At 35.0% G+C, this 15,360-nt stretch overlaps 3 protein-coding genes across 3 annotated transcripts; 1 reads left to right on the top strand and 2 right to left on the bottom strand.

Moving 5' to 3' along the window:
* Window positions 1-3,108: 3,108 nt before the first annotated feature.
* Window positions 3,109-6,288, top strand: Sf3b2 (splicing factor 3B subunit 2). The gene is made up of 3 exons (XM_018455868.1): window positions 3,109-3,325; window positions 4,017-6,068; window positions 6,220-6,288. Exons 2-3 carry the CDS (start codon window positions 4,026-4,028, stop codon window positions 6,286-6,288), a joined length of 2,112 nt encoding a protein of 703 aa, XP_018311370.1. The 5' UTR covers window positions 3,109-3,325; window positions 4,017-4,025.
* A 324-nt stretch (window positions 6,289-6,612) lies between these two features.
* On the bottom strand, window positions 6,613-10,660 carry LOC108727633 (GPI ethanolamine phosphate transferase 1). Its single transcript, XM_018455807.1, has 8 exons — window positions 10,244-10,660; window positions 9,722-9,942; window positions 9,425-9,650; window positions 9,055-9,340; window positions 8,528-8,972; window positions 8,097-8,433; window positions 7,501-7,882; window positions 6,613-7,302 (listed from the first exon to the last, which is right to left on the bottom strand). The coding sequence occupies exons 1-8, from the start codon at window positions 10,540-10,542 to the stop codon at window positions 6,871-6,873; spliced, it is 2,628 nt and encodes an 875-aa protein (XP_018311309.1). The 5' UTR covers window positions 10,543-10,660; the 3' UTR covers window positions 6,613-6,870.
* A 670-nt stretch (window positions 10,661-11,330) lies between these two features.
* LOC108727645 (putative OPA3-like protein CG13603) lies at window positions 11,331-13,273 on the bottom strand. Its single transcript, XM_018455821.1, has 3 exons — window positions 13,075-13,273; window positions 12,732-12,921; window positions 11,331-12,081 (listed from the first exon to the last, which is right to left on the bottom strand). Exons 2-3 carry the CDS (start codon window positions 12,871-12,873, stop codon window positions 11,564-11,566), a joined length of 660 nt encoding a protein of 219 aa, XP_018311323.1. The 5' UTR covers window positions 12,874-12,921; window positions 13,075-13,273; the 3' UTR covers window positions 11,331-11,563.
* Between the last annotated feature and the right edge of the window lie 2,087 nt (window positions 13,274-15,360).

Below are 15,360 nucleotides of genomic sequence, written 5' to 3'. Positions count from 1 at the left end.
CAATCATACATCTAGCCTGTAAATATAAAAAAATAGAATATATATATATTAGGTTTATTTTATTAATCAAATATGATAAAAAAATATATAACAAAAATTTATTGATACCAAGTAATTCCAATATTACTTACTTCACTGATATCAATTTTCATCGTCCATTTCGTTATTTTCCCTCCTGGAGATCGATTCTGTATTTTGAAACGAGGTGAAAATTACAAAAGTAAGCAAATTTACTAGAATACTGATAATTTCATTGGTCAACTAGTAAATTTGCTCACTTTTGTCATTTTCACCTTGTTTGAAGATATAGAATCAACCCTCTGTAGTATACTGCATTAAAAAAAACGAAAATTCATGTCCTCCAACCTCATTTATAATCTCTTGACTTGAATATCACTAGAAAACACAAGTCACACAGCCCTCGGCTGAGACCGGAATCAGACTACGCATTAAAGATTGAGCTCGAAGATTGAAGATTGAAATTTGACCAATGAGGGCAAAGGAATTTTAACTCCTATTGTTTTGATTGGTCAAATTTCAATCTTTCAATCTTCAATCTCACTCTTTAATGCCTAGTCTGATTCCAGTCTGAGTACAGATGTGTAGTGTTGTGTCAACGATAACGGGCAATTGGAACGCAACTTGTGTGCACGAAAGTGTCTAGGGATATTGTAATTGGAAAGCACCCTTTGATTAGTCAATTCATAAAATTCTTTGTTCTGATTGGTTGCTCAAAACGTTTGTAGCGTCAAGTGGGCCGCAGCCTATATTGCTAATGCAACCTCTTTTTGGGAGTGGGGATGTGTGAAGACAGCGAGATAGGGAATATCGATCTCTCACTTCCACAGTGTACTCGAGTGGTGCGCATGTGCACTGTACATTATCTAAGGCCGGTATTCATAGTCGGTTCTTATTCCAAAACCATCTTAAGTAATGTCTTAATACGCTAACGCGGTTCTCTGATTGGTCCATGACACCTCAAGGCTGAACTTAAGACGATCTTGAATATAAGAATTGACTATGAATACCGACCTAAGTGAGAGTATTCGTCTGCACCGTGGTGTTTTCACCAGCTTTTAAGGCCTGTCTACAATACACGTAGTAAGCTTGGTTTAAGAAATAAGAAAAGAAATTGACCAATCACAGTCGATTATTCTTTTCACAATCGACTGTAATTGGTCAATTTCTTATTCTTACTTCTTAAACCTAGATACTCTCTAATAAGAGTCTAGTCACCTTCTCCCCGGTTTGTGATTGGTCCGACATTTAACATTCATTCCCGCAAATTTCTTTAAATCCAAATTTGTAAAAATTAATAAGTTCGTAAAAATTAAAGTAGAATCAATTAAAATTTTTATTTTTATTATTATTTAATTTATGTTAACATTATTAAATATTTTCTATAATAATTTTTACATGTATGTAAAAAAACGTTGAAAAATGTCTTTCATAAAATAAAAAATAACAAATAAATAAGTGTTATAAATATATTAAAAATATATATAATTTATAAGAAATATTAAAGATTAAAAAACTTTAATAACAATTAAATTTAAATACAAATAAACAATTAATGCTTTAAAATTCTTAACATAAAAAATACATAGGTAGCAATAGAGAATAAATAACATAGTATATTTATGAAAAAAATATTTATTTCATGTAATATATAACAGTCTTGTAATATATAACAGACAGTCTTATAATTCTCAAAAGTATATTGTATGTTATATTAAAAACTACTACTATTTTGACACAGGAGTATTTCGTCCGTGTTTCTGAATATCAAGTAGAAACAGACTTCTGTGTCAATTTGTTTTTGTACTTAAATGCATAATAAAAATATATTATTCCTTAACGCATAATAAAATTATTTCTTTTATATTATTTCTTTAACGCATAATAAAATTATTTCTTTTATATTATTTCTTTAACGCATAGTAAAAATGTATTATTCCTTTAACGCATAATAAAAAGAATTATTCCTTTATTTAAATGCATAATGAAAATACATTACATTTTTACTTAAATGCATGATGCATGGTCATCGATTCATAATATTTACGATTAAATGCTGCTACGTTTTTTAAATTTTAATCTTAGCGTAGCAAAAATTTTTTATACAATTTTCTACGCAAATGGTGACAATTTGAAATGTGATCTGCTGGAATAGCATCAAATTTTTCAAACAAAAAGTTTTGTAAATTTACATTAGGCATCATGTGAAAATAAAGGCCTACTGTAATGCCTATAAATGCTTTCTAATTTTAAAAAAACTTTAAATGTTGATAAGTTAACAAAAAGTAATGTATTTGCGTTATATCATATCGAGAACTTTTTGGGAGAACTTTCATACTATATTTTCACCTTTTCAGAGAAATTATTGCAGAAGGGAACTGAGCACCAAACCATTTTTTTCCAGAAAAAAGAATAATTGCAAAAAAACACGTTCGAACAGCCACACAAGACTCAAATCACAATGATGAAACAATGCCAAAATGTCGTTCGTCAGAAATTATGAAGTTTACAGAGCTACAACTTATAGCGTCACTAAAGTGAGATAGCATGATTTTTCTCTCGCACAATTTCGATGAATAATGGCAGACTTCAGGTATCCAGACTCTGATTAGAGGGTCTCTACTTAACCAAACTTACTTAGCATATGCTGGATTCACACTGCATCCGATTTTCGTCGTACGAGGCTCTGCAACCAATCAGAAAACAGGATTCCAATGAATTTTGCTTTGTATTATCGGAATTCTGTTTTCTGATTGGATGCAGAGCGTTTTTTTTTGTCGTACGACGAAAATCGGATGCAGTGTGAATCCAGCAATATTGTAGACAACGCCTTAATTGGCGTTAGCAATATAGGAGTATTACATATATGGATGTGATACACTAGGCCTGTTTCTTTTTGTCTGAACTTTTGCACCAGTTCAGTCAAAAAGAACAGACCTAATTTGTGTCACTTGACGCCACCTGTAGGCTTCCGACGGGACATATCTCTCTTTTTGTGACACTTGATTGGCTGATTATTTTGCACATACGCTTTCAACTTTAAACTCCCTAGCGTCTGACCAATAGTTTTTTGTGTCCATTGCTTTTCGAGGGAATGAATGGAATTTCCAATCTTATAATCAAGATAATTCGTGATCGTTCATAGTAATCATGGTGCAGTTACGGGTTACTGTTTTCGTATAAAAGGAATTAATTGTTGGGGAGAGAATTTTTAATGTGTTTAGCGAAAAGTAAGGAATAATAAAGACTACGTACGTATTGACGCATATACGCGCATGTATTAGACATCTGTTTGACACGTGTACAGGTATGAAAACAAATTTAAACTTCATATTTTGTCTATCTCACTTTACGTTTATAGTAGTAAATTAGTTTGTAGAAACGAAATAAACAGGTTTGTTTGCGTCGTATAAATATGTTTGAAATTTTAAAAAGTGAGAAAATTCTGGTGCAGCCTAGTGCAGCAATGAAAAACAAACCTTAAGATTATGAACTTGGGAGTACAGATAACATTCACAATGGATCACCAAGGGATAGAGTTATGTCTGCAGCTTGAACATCTAGAAGTTCGTTCACTCCAACGTGTTTATTGGAGTAAGTAGAAGCATGGTAAATTTAACATAATTCTTGGAAAGAACAAAGTGAGCTTCTGATCCCCAAAGAAGTTCTGACTGATTAGCTAACAATTTGATGGTCCTCTATGGTCCTCTTGAGAGGAGTCTGAAAGCTAATCAAGGGTATTTAGAAGAAGAAAAAGAAGAAGTGTGGTAGGAGCATGTTTAAGCATGTTGGAGCTTGCAATGCAAATAAACTTCTAGTTGATCATAATCACTGATTATGAATGTTATCTGTTATTCTAAGCTCCAAATCTTAAGGTTTGTTTTTATTGCTGCACTAGATTTGCCGCAGAATTTTTACTTTTTTAAACATATTTATTTTACTTTAAGTACTTTATACAAGAAGTAGTTGAGTTATAAGAAACAGATCTTTCATTTCAGTCGTGTAACATGGATGCCAAAACTCTTCCGAGTCTCTTGAGCTTGAAGGTGGCTCCTCCGTCAGAGTTGCCAAATCAGAATGTTGACAATGGTGTTGGAGATGGAGATAGCGGCTCTGTCAAACTACCAGCTGCTTTGGAGCAAGCTCTGGCATTTAAAACAGAGAGAGCCAAGGAAGTAGGCGGAGACCCAAATGACATTGTTTCTGTAAGTAAATCACCAAATGACGATCGCGAGGATGTTTCTCACATAGAAGACGTTATGACGGACCTGGAACCAACAACCGAGAAAGTAGAATCCAAATCGAGCAAGACAAAAAAGAAGAAAAAATCAAAGAGGAAAAGGCACAATGCAGAGAAGAAGGACTCTGAACAGAAGAAGGATGGCATAGAAGAAGCCAAGAATAAAGAAGCTATGCCAGAGATAGAGTATATACAGGAGATACCAAGTATAAACGACTTGGAGCCTATGTACCGTCAATTTGCCAGAGTCTTTGAAGCGTTTAAGCTGGTGGAGCCAGAACCGAGTCCAAATGATGCAGCTGATAAGGGCGAACCTATCGGACAGTATCCACCAGTAACAAATATACAAACCTCTGGCACTGGCATACCAAGTAAGGTACCATTGTTGGACGATTTCGATGACGAGGGGAATCAGCAACAGCAGCAACAGGGTACAGGAGAGAACGGTGCGCCGCGTCTGTCCAAGCGCAAGCTCAAAAGGCTGACGCGGCTGAGCGTGGCAGAATTGAAGCAGCTGGTAGGTCGTCCCGATGTCGTAGAGATGCACGACGTTACTGCACGAGATCCAAAGTTACTCGTGCAGTTGAAGGCTCATCGAAACACCGTCCCGGTGCCGAGGCATTGGTGCTTCAAGCGCAAGTATCTCCAGGGCAAACGAGGAATAGAGAAACCGCCGTTCGATTTGCCAGACTTTATAAAGCGCACCGGGATCACGGAGATGAGAGCAAGCTTGCAAGAGCGCGATGACACACGTACGTTAAAGGCAAAGATGCGAGAGCGAGCGCGACCCAAACTGGGCAAGATTGATATTGATTATCAGAAGCTACATGATGCGTTCTTCAAGTGGCAGACTAAGCCACGTATGACGATCCACGGCGATCTCTATTACGAGGGCAAGGAATTCGAGACGCGCTTGAAGGAAAAAAAACCTGGAGAGTTGTCGGATGAGCTGCGTACAGCTTTAGGCATGCCAGTGGGACCGAATTGTCAGAAAGTACCGCCACCATGGCTCATAGCTATGCAACGTTACGGGCCACCACCGAGCTATCCGAATCTCAAAATACCCGGTTTGAACGCACCTATTCCAGAAGGTTGCGCGTTCGGTTATCACGCGGGTGGATGGGGAAAACCGCCAGTAGACGAAACGGGAAGGCCACTGTACGGAGACGTATTCGGTATATCACGCACATCTGGCGCGGATGCGATGGATGAGGAAATAGACCGAGGAATGTGGGGCGAACCTGAGTCGGAATCATCAGGTGACGAAGACGAGGATGAGGATGGCGAGGAGGGTGGCGAAGGTGCCGACGGCGAAGGAAAGGATGGAGACGGAGATGGCAGTGGACTGGTTACTCCCGGTGCCGAAGGCCTGATCACCCCGAGCGGCATTACGTCGATCCCGGCAGGCTTGGAGACTCCAGAGACCATCGAGCTGAGGAAGAAGAAGATTGAGAGCGAAATGGAAGGCGGTGACACGCCCGCGCTCTATACAGTGCTACAAGAGCGACGTACAGAGGGTCTGGGCGCTAGTATGATGGGCAGCACCCACGTATACGATATGACAGGTGCGGCTGGTGGCCAAGCACCGCCGTCCGTGATCGCTGCACGTCGCGGTGCCATCAGCGGTAGTGCAAGCGACGCTCGAGCGGAGAAGGATGGCGCGGTGGAATTGACGTTGGATCCTAGCGAATTGGATCTTGACTCTGAGGCAATGGCATCCAGATATGAGGAGACGATGAGATCAAGACAAGCGCATCTCAGGAGAGAAGACTTGTCAGACATGCTGCAAGATCATGTACAACGACAGAAGGTACATAGTATACAGCAATTATATTTATGCATATAAATAATATATATGATATGATAATGCATGTAAATATATAGATTTGATATTCTTAAATAAAATAAAATTATTTTCTATTATGTCAATTTTGAGTTATATTGATTTTTTTCTGTTGCAGAGCAAACGCAAACGCCAGCAAATTCAGGATACAAAGACATCTAAGAAGTATAAAGAATTCAAATTTTAATTGTATTATTTCTTCAATCATATGTACTGTATTATAGGAATTAAATTGAGATTGCATTTAAAAAAAAGATTAGATTTAATATGACACTTTAACATTGATGTGATTACATTTTTAAAAATAACTTTTTTTATATCTCATATTTAAACGTCACACGAGTGATCATTAGAAAAGTATCAGTTGTGCGTGTTGGTGAAAACGATAAATTAATAATAACGATATTTGAATAATTACGTATATTTTCCAATAAATATAATTATCTATTTTTATGTAATACAAATAAATTATATAAGAGAATGTAGATTTCAGTCGAATACATATATATATATATACACACACAGACATATTTGTTTAATTTTTGTATCAAATTTATCAGATATTTCGATGTAATGGCAGTACAAACACAGTAGGCCGACAGTCGAATATATATACATACACACACATACAGGCACAGAGATGTATTTGTTCGATTTTTTTAATCAAATTTATCAGATATTTCAATATAAATGACGATAACAAACATATATAGACAAATACTTTTAAAGCACAGTTATTAGTTTAATTTTCCTAATCATATAGAAAATTCTATACGATATGTTTCTTTTGAGATAGTGGGCCGATCCAAAATCGTTCAAAGTCCAGTTTCATAAGTGGACGCGAAAGACATTGTAACAATACAAAAAGACAAGGAAAAGAGATAGCAATAATGAATTTACTGATAGCGCTACCGATGTCGAGCCAACTACCATATGGCGTGACACAATACATCAAAGGCAAAGACAAACAATCGCCTAAAAAGAGAACAGCTAAAGAGTTTGACTTTTTACACTCTTCCAATTCTAAAGAGAAGCTCACACATCCCACTAATATTAAAGGAATGCTAAGTTTAAGAAGTATCAAGGACATCATTAGAAATGGGGAAAAGACGGTGATAAAGTGACGCGTCCAAGACGGATCGAATGAACTGATGCTCGCCATATTTCCCGTGCCGAAGAAGCACAATAATACGTATAACATCTATAATAAGATGTTAAGGATATATATAAGTAATAATAGTTGTCTATTATATGTATAAATCAAGAGAGGACTGTTATCAAATTAATTCCTTAACGCTCTAATCTAATTATCTTTAATTAATTTAAATATCACTCTTTTATTACAAAAACTTATACTATGGTATTTAAAAAATTTTTCTGAAAAATGATAAAAGGATACGAAAAACGCTGCTTTGATCAAGTCTTCTGTGATATTTCGCTCTCCTAAGATCTTTGAGGTAGTTGAAGTAGCTTCCAACCAGGAAATTAAATTGAGTGTAAGAGTCATGAAGAAGATCGGCTCATAAGAAGTCGACAACAACGTAAGAGAACAGAAAAATGCGAGCATTACGCCCAGCATTCTTTTTTTGCTCTCTACTGGATGACACCAAATGCTTAATGGTGCAGTCAGCAGAATAATCCATGATATCCAATATCGACCATCAATAAACTCCATATATACAAGACTTGTGATGACTAGACGTACAATTTCCATTATTCTTCGACTTTGTGACATCTCATTAATAATCACTATCGCTATTGCTATACATACGCCAATTATCCTGAAATTGATAAAGAAGATTAAAAGAATTAAGTCAATAAAAAAATTTGTATACAAAATTCCTATATGTGTGTGTCTTATGTATTCTTTTCCAATATTATTAATTAAAAGAAAGAAAAAAAGATAATTGTTTTTTATCGATCTGATCGATATTCCTACATTATTTAAAATAATTTTAAATTGCTGACTTGATTACATTTGCGAGATAAACTTACACAATATAAGTGCGTGGATATGGCTCAACGACAGGCAGTAATGGAAATACACATAGTGCAATCGAAGTCCAAATCATAGAAGTTGGTACATCTTCTGACTTTATTGCTCGTATCAATAAGAATAATAGTATTCCTATGCTGAAAGCAAATCTATATGTTAATCCAGCAAATATCAGCACTAGTAGTAACAGAGTGCCTCCAATATCTATGATTAGCGTTTGTGTACTCGTTTCTGCAAATACAGGCGTCGATGTAATGTAAGTAGTAACGGCAAGCCATGCAGATATTATAGCAAAGAATGCATAGCATGGTAATCTCCAGTTGTTGCAATTGGACACTGTAAATAAAAGTTAATGCATAAATGAAATGTCCATTTTTCAAATAAAATCACTGATTTACTTAATACATTTTGTTTGGAAATTATTACTCACTTATATGTACAATTAACATTATTATTAATAAACATGGAAATCCAACGTTTACTAATCGCAGAAGAAAAATTCGCGAATATTGACGCTTTGCTCCAGCCATTTTGAAGAACAATATAACTATCCAGCTAAGCCACATTATTGACAAATATATTAAAAATCGTATACGTTGATATTGTCTGAAGTGCAACAAGGCTTCCTTGCTAGAACTAATTGCATCATTGCCCTCTCGAATTCCTGCCATTATATTTCTTTTACTGATATGTTGTTGGGCTTTACGAATTTTATCATTTATTTGCGTTTCTCGCCAATCAGTATGGTCACTATCTTGACAACTTATCACACGATTTTCTGTTATTTGATGCATTAGTTGTTTCACATTGCTGATTAAAGAACGTGCGACGTATTCACGATAATCTAAATCAAAATACTGCCATGGTAATGCACCCTAAAAAAGTATTTTACGAATAAATATTTTATACAATATATGGTCATATATACTGATCTTAATATGATACATAAATACTTACTTCATTATTTATAGGAATAGGAATTCCTATTAGGGACGCTATTAAGGGAGTTATACTCGCTTGTTCAACGTCTTGACGAAAGCCAGACGATTTTACTCCTGCTCCCCAAGTGATTAACGGCGTTTCAGTTTCAGAAGGCAAACCACTTCCGTGAGATCCCCAATCAGTCATTCCGTGATCTGATGTGAATATATAAGCGGTGGTACCCTTTCCAAAAAAGTCTTCTGTTGCATTCACAGCCTCTTCAATCCTCTTATCGACATAGTTCATGTTGTCCACATACTCTCTAATCTCAAAATTTTCTTTTTAATAATTCTGTACTTTGAAAAAAAAAGTAATCAACAACAATAATCTGAAATAACTCGGATACCTGGAATTTGGTTTTTTAGTATGCCCCAGAGTGTCACATCCAAGCAGATGAAAGAATAGGATGATTCCATTTTGATTTCTGACTTCCTTGGTTACTGAAGACTGTAGCCATTTCAAATAAGCATCAAACACCCAGGAGTCCAGACGTCTTGTTTGATTACTCAATTTTGTATCAAAATCCTGCCACGCAGATGGATAACTTTGTCCATAAACATTGTGTTTACTACCTAACTTTTCAAAATTTCAAAATAAGCGTGAGAAATAATGAATATCGATGTTGTTGCATTTTTTAGAATACCTTTTGTGAACATTGGTATTATATCTGGACTGCCCCAAGCCCAAGTTGCATGACTTTGATTGAAGACAGAATCAAAGTCCACTGGATTCTCCTGCCATCCTTTGAAAATGGCACTAGGATCTTCATATAATCCTGCAGCAATTGCAACATGTCCTGGTCTTGATTCAGTAGGCACTCTTGTGTGAGATATTCCCCAAACACCCCTATTCTTCATTGTTTCCCTAAAAAAATAAATATTTATTTTATCTAATAAAATAAAATGAATATTGAAGCAAAAAAAAATACAATAAATCAATTTTCTTATTAATATTACAATATATAATGTAATTAATATACAATAAATATAAATAATTGTATGTTAATATATAATATATTAATATCTTTATTATAGATTAATTCAACTTTTATTCTTTTTCAAACAAAAACATTAATTAAATAAAATTAAATGAAATTACATAAAACAGCAGGACTTTGTTGTTTTTTTTTAATAATAAACAAATGTAAAAAGAAGTTCCATAAAACCTGAGATAAGGTGGTGGCTTCTCTATGAATGTCTGAAATCTCAGACCATCAGCCACGAAAAGCAGCAGCCTTTTAGCCGGTGCTCCATTAGGCGCCGGTACAATTGGCATTCCTCTAATAATAGGTGAATGAAAGTTAACATCTAATACACCCCATAATAGAATTAAATGCATGGTTAACCCCCACAGAGCAAACAGATAATTGTTGCTCATTTCGAGCCATTGTTTCTTGTGAAACTTTCCTGTTCTTTTAGACAATTCACTTTCTGCGATATCTAACTTTTTCCTTTTCATAAACATCTTTAACAATTTTAAGATTTGTAAGATTGAGGTATACTCGAGATTTGACACAACACAGTGTATGTCATACTACGTTAGCAGAAATATACTGACGAAGAAATATACTAATCGATTTGAAATATCGAACGAAAGTATTAAATTTGTATTAGTCATGCTTTGTACTCCATACATCTTACGTGGCTCTCTTTAGCTTTCTTTTTCTACATATACATATCATACATATATACATATATATATGTATGCATGGATACATACATATATTATGCAATAGCAAAAATAGCAATACAAATCCACAACATATATTGTCGGCAATAATTTGCCGACTGTTAATATTTAGCACTATATAATAAAATATAAACAAATATAGTATTGGAAAAAGAATATAATGTGATCGAATAAAACATAACGCTTATCTTTTGATTATATTTTTATTTTTTCTAAATTAAAAAAACTAAAATTTTTTAATGTTTAACATACGTACTCAATTGGTACGTTATTGATTGTCGGTGATTATCAACCTCTTTATTACCGACAAAAATTTTATTAAAAACTGCAAATTATTTAAATATTGCAATTATAAAAACTGTAATTTTATTTAAATGTTTATTACTTATTCATGCAATAACAAATAAATTATATTGAATTTATAATAGACACGGATTAATTATATAAAAATTAATAATAAAGCAATATGGAAAAAGCTAAAGAATGTAACATAAATTTTTTGTGTAAATTTTATTATCACACATATCTACATTTAAAAATGATTTATATATACATAAGCAGAAATAGTTATTTTTACAGAAAAAGTGTATCTAAATCTTAGTTCAGGTCTAGCACTGTTATCACAATCTAAAAAGATTGCAATACACAATGTAGATTGCAATACAAAACGTTTGTTATGTACAGCTCAATGTTACGAATGCAGATTATTTTAACTAAGTACCAATGGCAAACATCTATATTTTCAAATAGGTATGTATCACGTACATCTCAAAGAGAAGTATAAAATATATATTGCTTAACTAAGCTTGTCTCCTTTCAATTCTTTGTTATAATAAACTATAGCACGCTCTATCAACGATGTGTTCTCACTTCCTAGGTTTGTTTCTGTTGAATTTTTGCTATTTTTATTACAATTCTTCCTCATGTCATCTTCTAAATTATTACTACTATTATTTATTGGCCGTAAAACTAGCTCAGGTAATTTATGCTTCGTATGTTTTGCTAATTCATGGATTGCACTCTGCAAATAGTGAATTTGTGCTTCTTGTTGTAATGAAACATTATGTAACGCTTGGATGTCATCCGTAAACTTCTGTATTTGCATCTGACGGATCTCCTCTTTCTTCGCTTCTTTTGTAACTTGCCTGTTGTACTCCAATATCACACATGCTCCAGCTACACCGAAGATAATCAACTCACCTATTAGACCAGCACCCAATTCGATTGCCATTGCCTCATTCAACTTGGCAACCTTTGTAGGCTTACCGAGATTCATAACATACATTTTTGCTTTTACTTCAGCCCAATGATAAACTATGAATATACAAAACAATTATGATTACATCTGTAATTTATGGAAAAAGGATATTTATTTTCTTTATTTTAATTCCTTTTATTCGCTATACATTACACTTTTCGAATGACCGGTCTTATACAAAGAGTTCGAGAACCTTCTAGAATGTTCCATGCCTATAATTTCTGGTAATTTGCGGTAACATGGCCTTTCCACTTTCGTCTGGCTGTACTCCAAGTCTTATAAAATATATCTTGGTGTGATTTTGGAGTAATGGACATTCTCGTAATTCGATAAAATTCGGAGTTAAGCTTAATACTGGATTCGAGGTAATTTAATTGATTCTATAATTTCGGAGTAAATAATTTATTTCATAAACGAAATCGGAGCACTGATAGCGTGGAAAGAACGTGGCAAGTTACCGGGAATTGTTGATACGGAACATTCTAGAACGTTTCCGAATTCTTTGAATAAGATTGGTCGTTCGGAAAGTATAACGTACAGTGAATAAAAGAGATTAAACTGAAGGAAACAATATTGCTTCTTTCCTATAAACTTCTCCTAAAATTAAAATTTTCCGTACCCTACTAGGAATATCCTTTTTCCATAAATTACACATCTTACAACAGTAAACTTGTATGTCACATGAGAAACATAAAAGTATACTCACACTGGGCGGGTGGTATGATGAAGTAAGTTCTGAAAATAGGACGACTCTTTGCTTGATTGACAAGAAATTTGGCTAAAGGTTTACTGATCTGTTTGACAAATAGTACACCCAATTTAAGGGCTGGAAATACCCCGACTGGCATTTTTACCGATTAATGTTGCAGCACCTTCTCATCTGTTTTTTCTATATCCTAAAAATTTTTGCCATATCTATATACACATATGTATAACGTATATGTAATACACATAAAATGACAGACTCGTCATTTTTTATTATAAAGAATGTATTAAATGATATGCAAGACATGATAGATTTGTAGTTCAACGATTTGATCTCATCTTACCTTGATGAGATCTTATTTATTTTAGAATACGTTAACGCGATAGTATCATAAGTGACATAACTGATATCATGACAGAGATTGTACGTTGCTGCAAAGCATGTATTTTTATATATTTTTCCGTCAGCAGATATCTTCCATGCCGAACGTAAACTCCATTAGCACTGTGGATTAACGTGGATTTCTGCGAATAATAACAGATCCCTTCTTCATCAAGGTAAACAGGTGAATCAGCCAATGGCGGTGTAAAATGCTAAAGCAGTGTATATACATTAGCTGCATTCAGCAGACTCAACAGTTTTGCAACCGTTTTATGATTGTGCTGCTGAGATAGGACCATTCTTCTAGATCTAAAAGTATGATCTAATCAGCTCGAAGGAAACTTCCAACAGTTGCAAAACGAACGTTCTGCTGAACGCAGCCATTGCGCTTGCAAAATCATTTTAAGTCCGGATCCACAATAGTTGTTTTAAGCCTTAAGCCGTAAGAATTTGACCAATTACAGTCGAATTCGAGGAAAATAATTGACTATGGCTGCGTTCAGCAGAACGTTCGTTTTGCAACTGTTGGAAGTTTCCTTCGCGCTAATTGGATCATACTTTTAGATCTAGAAGAATGGTCCTATCTCAGCAGACAATCATAAAACGGTTGCAAAACTGTTGAGTCTGCTGAACGCAGCTAGTGATTCGTCAATTTCTTATGGCTTAAGCACAGTATACAGTAGCGCAACTCTCTGTCGGCACTTTTGATGTTGGTGAAGCCAAAATCGTAGCGCGCATGCGCAAGTTGAGACATTACATACGGTAACGCCATCTAGACTTCTCTCTCACTTACTCTCTTAGGCTGTCGCACCTACCTTCCGTAACAGTAACCATCTTTGACTATATACTTAGGGTGCTTTCCAGCAAGGACATAGGCTGCGTTCAGCAGACTCAACAGTTTTGCAACCGTTTTTCGCAGCCATAGTCAGACACTGTGTAACACGTGAGTCGTTTCATCCTTGTTATTTGCCAACGTTAAACAAGGATGAAACGACTCACTGTGTTACACAGTGTCTGACTATGTCCTTGCTGGAAAGCACCCTTATATAGTCAAAGGTAACCATAAGACGTACCGTAAGAATAAGCCAATCACAGTCGAGAATTCTTTTGAACTTTTAATTCTGATTGACTGATTCTTGCGTTATGTCTTATGTTACTGTAATATTAAAAAATTGAAAATATTTGTATAATATATGGTATACCTATCATATTTTTTAGGAAATTTAAATACATGTCTTCCTTCTAATTCAAGATTTCCAGGACATCCATTTATTGAACAATATTTAATTTTTTTTCTACTCATTTTTTTGATGTGTAATCTATTTTATTTTATATCTGAAACAGAGCTAAGATCAAAGTGTTTTCTGCAAGAGAATTGAAAATCTGTACGATACATATGTAGTACAGATCTACAATTCTCTTTAAAGATAATTGTCACTTCCTTTATTCTTTTCACTCTATTTCACTTCACTGCACTTCACTTCACAATAATCCACTTCACTTTACTTTTTTTCACTTCACTATTAATATCTAAAACAATTTGCAAGACATCACCGACATAAAAGCATACGAACTTAATATTGCCGTTGCCGCCAATTGTTACACAAGCACTGCAACGGTTAAGAGAAAGACCGAAAACACAAAGAATAAGTAAGAGAAAAGTTCAGATGACGTTACCGTAATGTCTCAACTTACGCATGCGCGCTACGATTTTGGTTTCACATTATGAATAGAGTTGCGCTACTGTATATTGTGACTTAAGACTTAGAACTGCTTAGAACTCTATTGTAGATCCGGGGTAAAGCCTACGGCACACGATGCTTGTTTTCCTAGCTAGGTTAGAATCTTACCATCGTATTGGCTGCGGTACCGATAGTGTCAGCATCGTAGCCAATATGGTGGCAAGAATTTATTCTAGCTAGCAATCCAGCAAGAAAACAAGCATCGTGCCGCCGGCTTTAAAGCCGAAAGAATGGTAGCGATAGCCAATCAGAAACTGTAACATCAATTAAAGCCGGAAACACAATGGGTGCATTCAGTACTACGACCGCTCACTGAGCGCTCAGTAAGCTCTTGTATCTGTTTGGTCTATATTTTTAGTTCTAACGGAATATGCCAAGATGCAAGAGCTCATTGGTCGCGTTCAGCAGACTCAACTGTTGCGGAGCGGATCAATGAGCTCTCGCTGCTATTGGATGATCTAAAAGAATACACCAATAGCAGTGAGCGCTCACGGATCCGCTCCACA

Source organism: Mycetomoellerius zeteki, unplaced genomic scaffold (genome assembly GCF_001594055.1).
Source record: "Mycetomoellerius zeteki isolate Tzet28-1 unplaced genomic scaffold, Tzet1.0 scaffold517, whole genome shotgun sequence".
In the NCBI taxonomy this organism is placed as follows: domain Eukaryota; kingdom Metazoa; phylum Arthropoda; class Insecta; order Hymenoptera; family Formicidae; genus Mycetomoellerius; species Mycetomoellerius zeteki.
The sequence above is the reverse complement of the archived record's forward strand: the minus strand, read 5'-3'. Positions and strand labels throughout refer to the sequence as shown.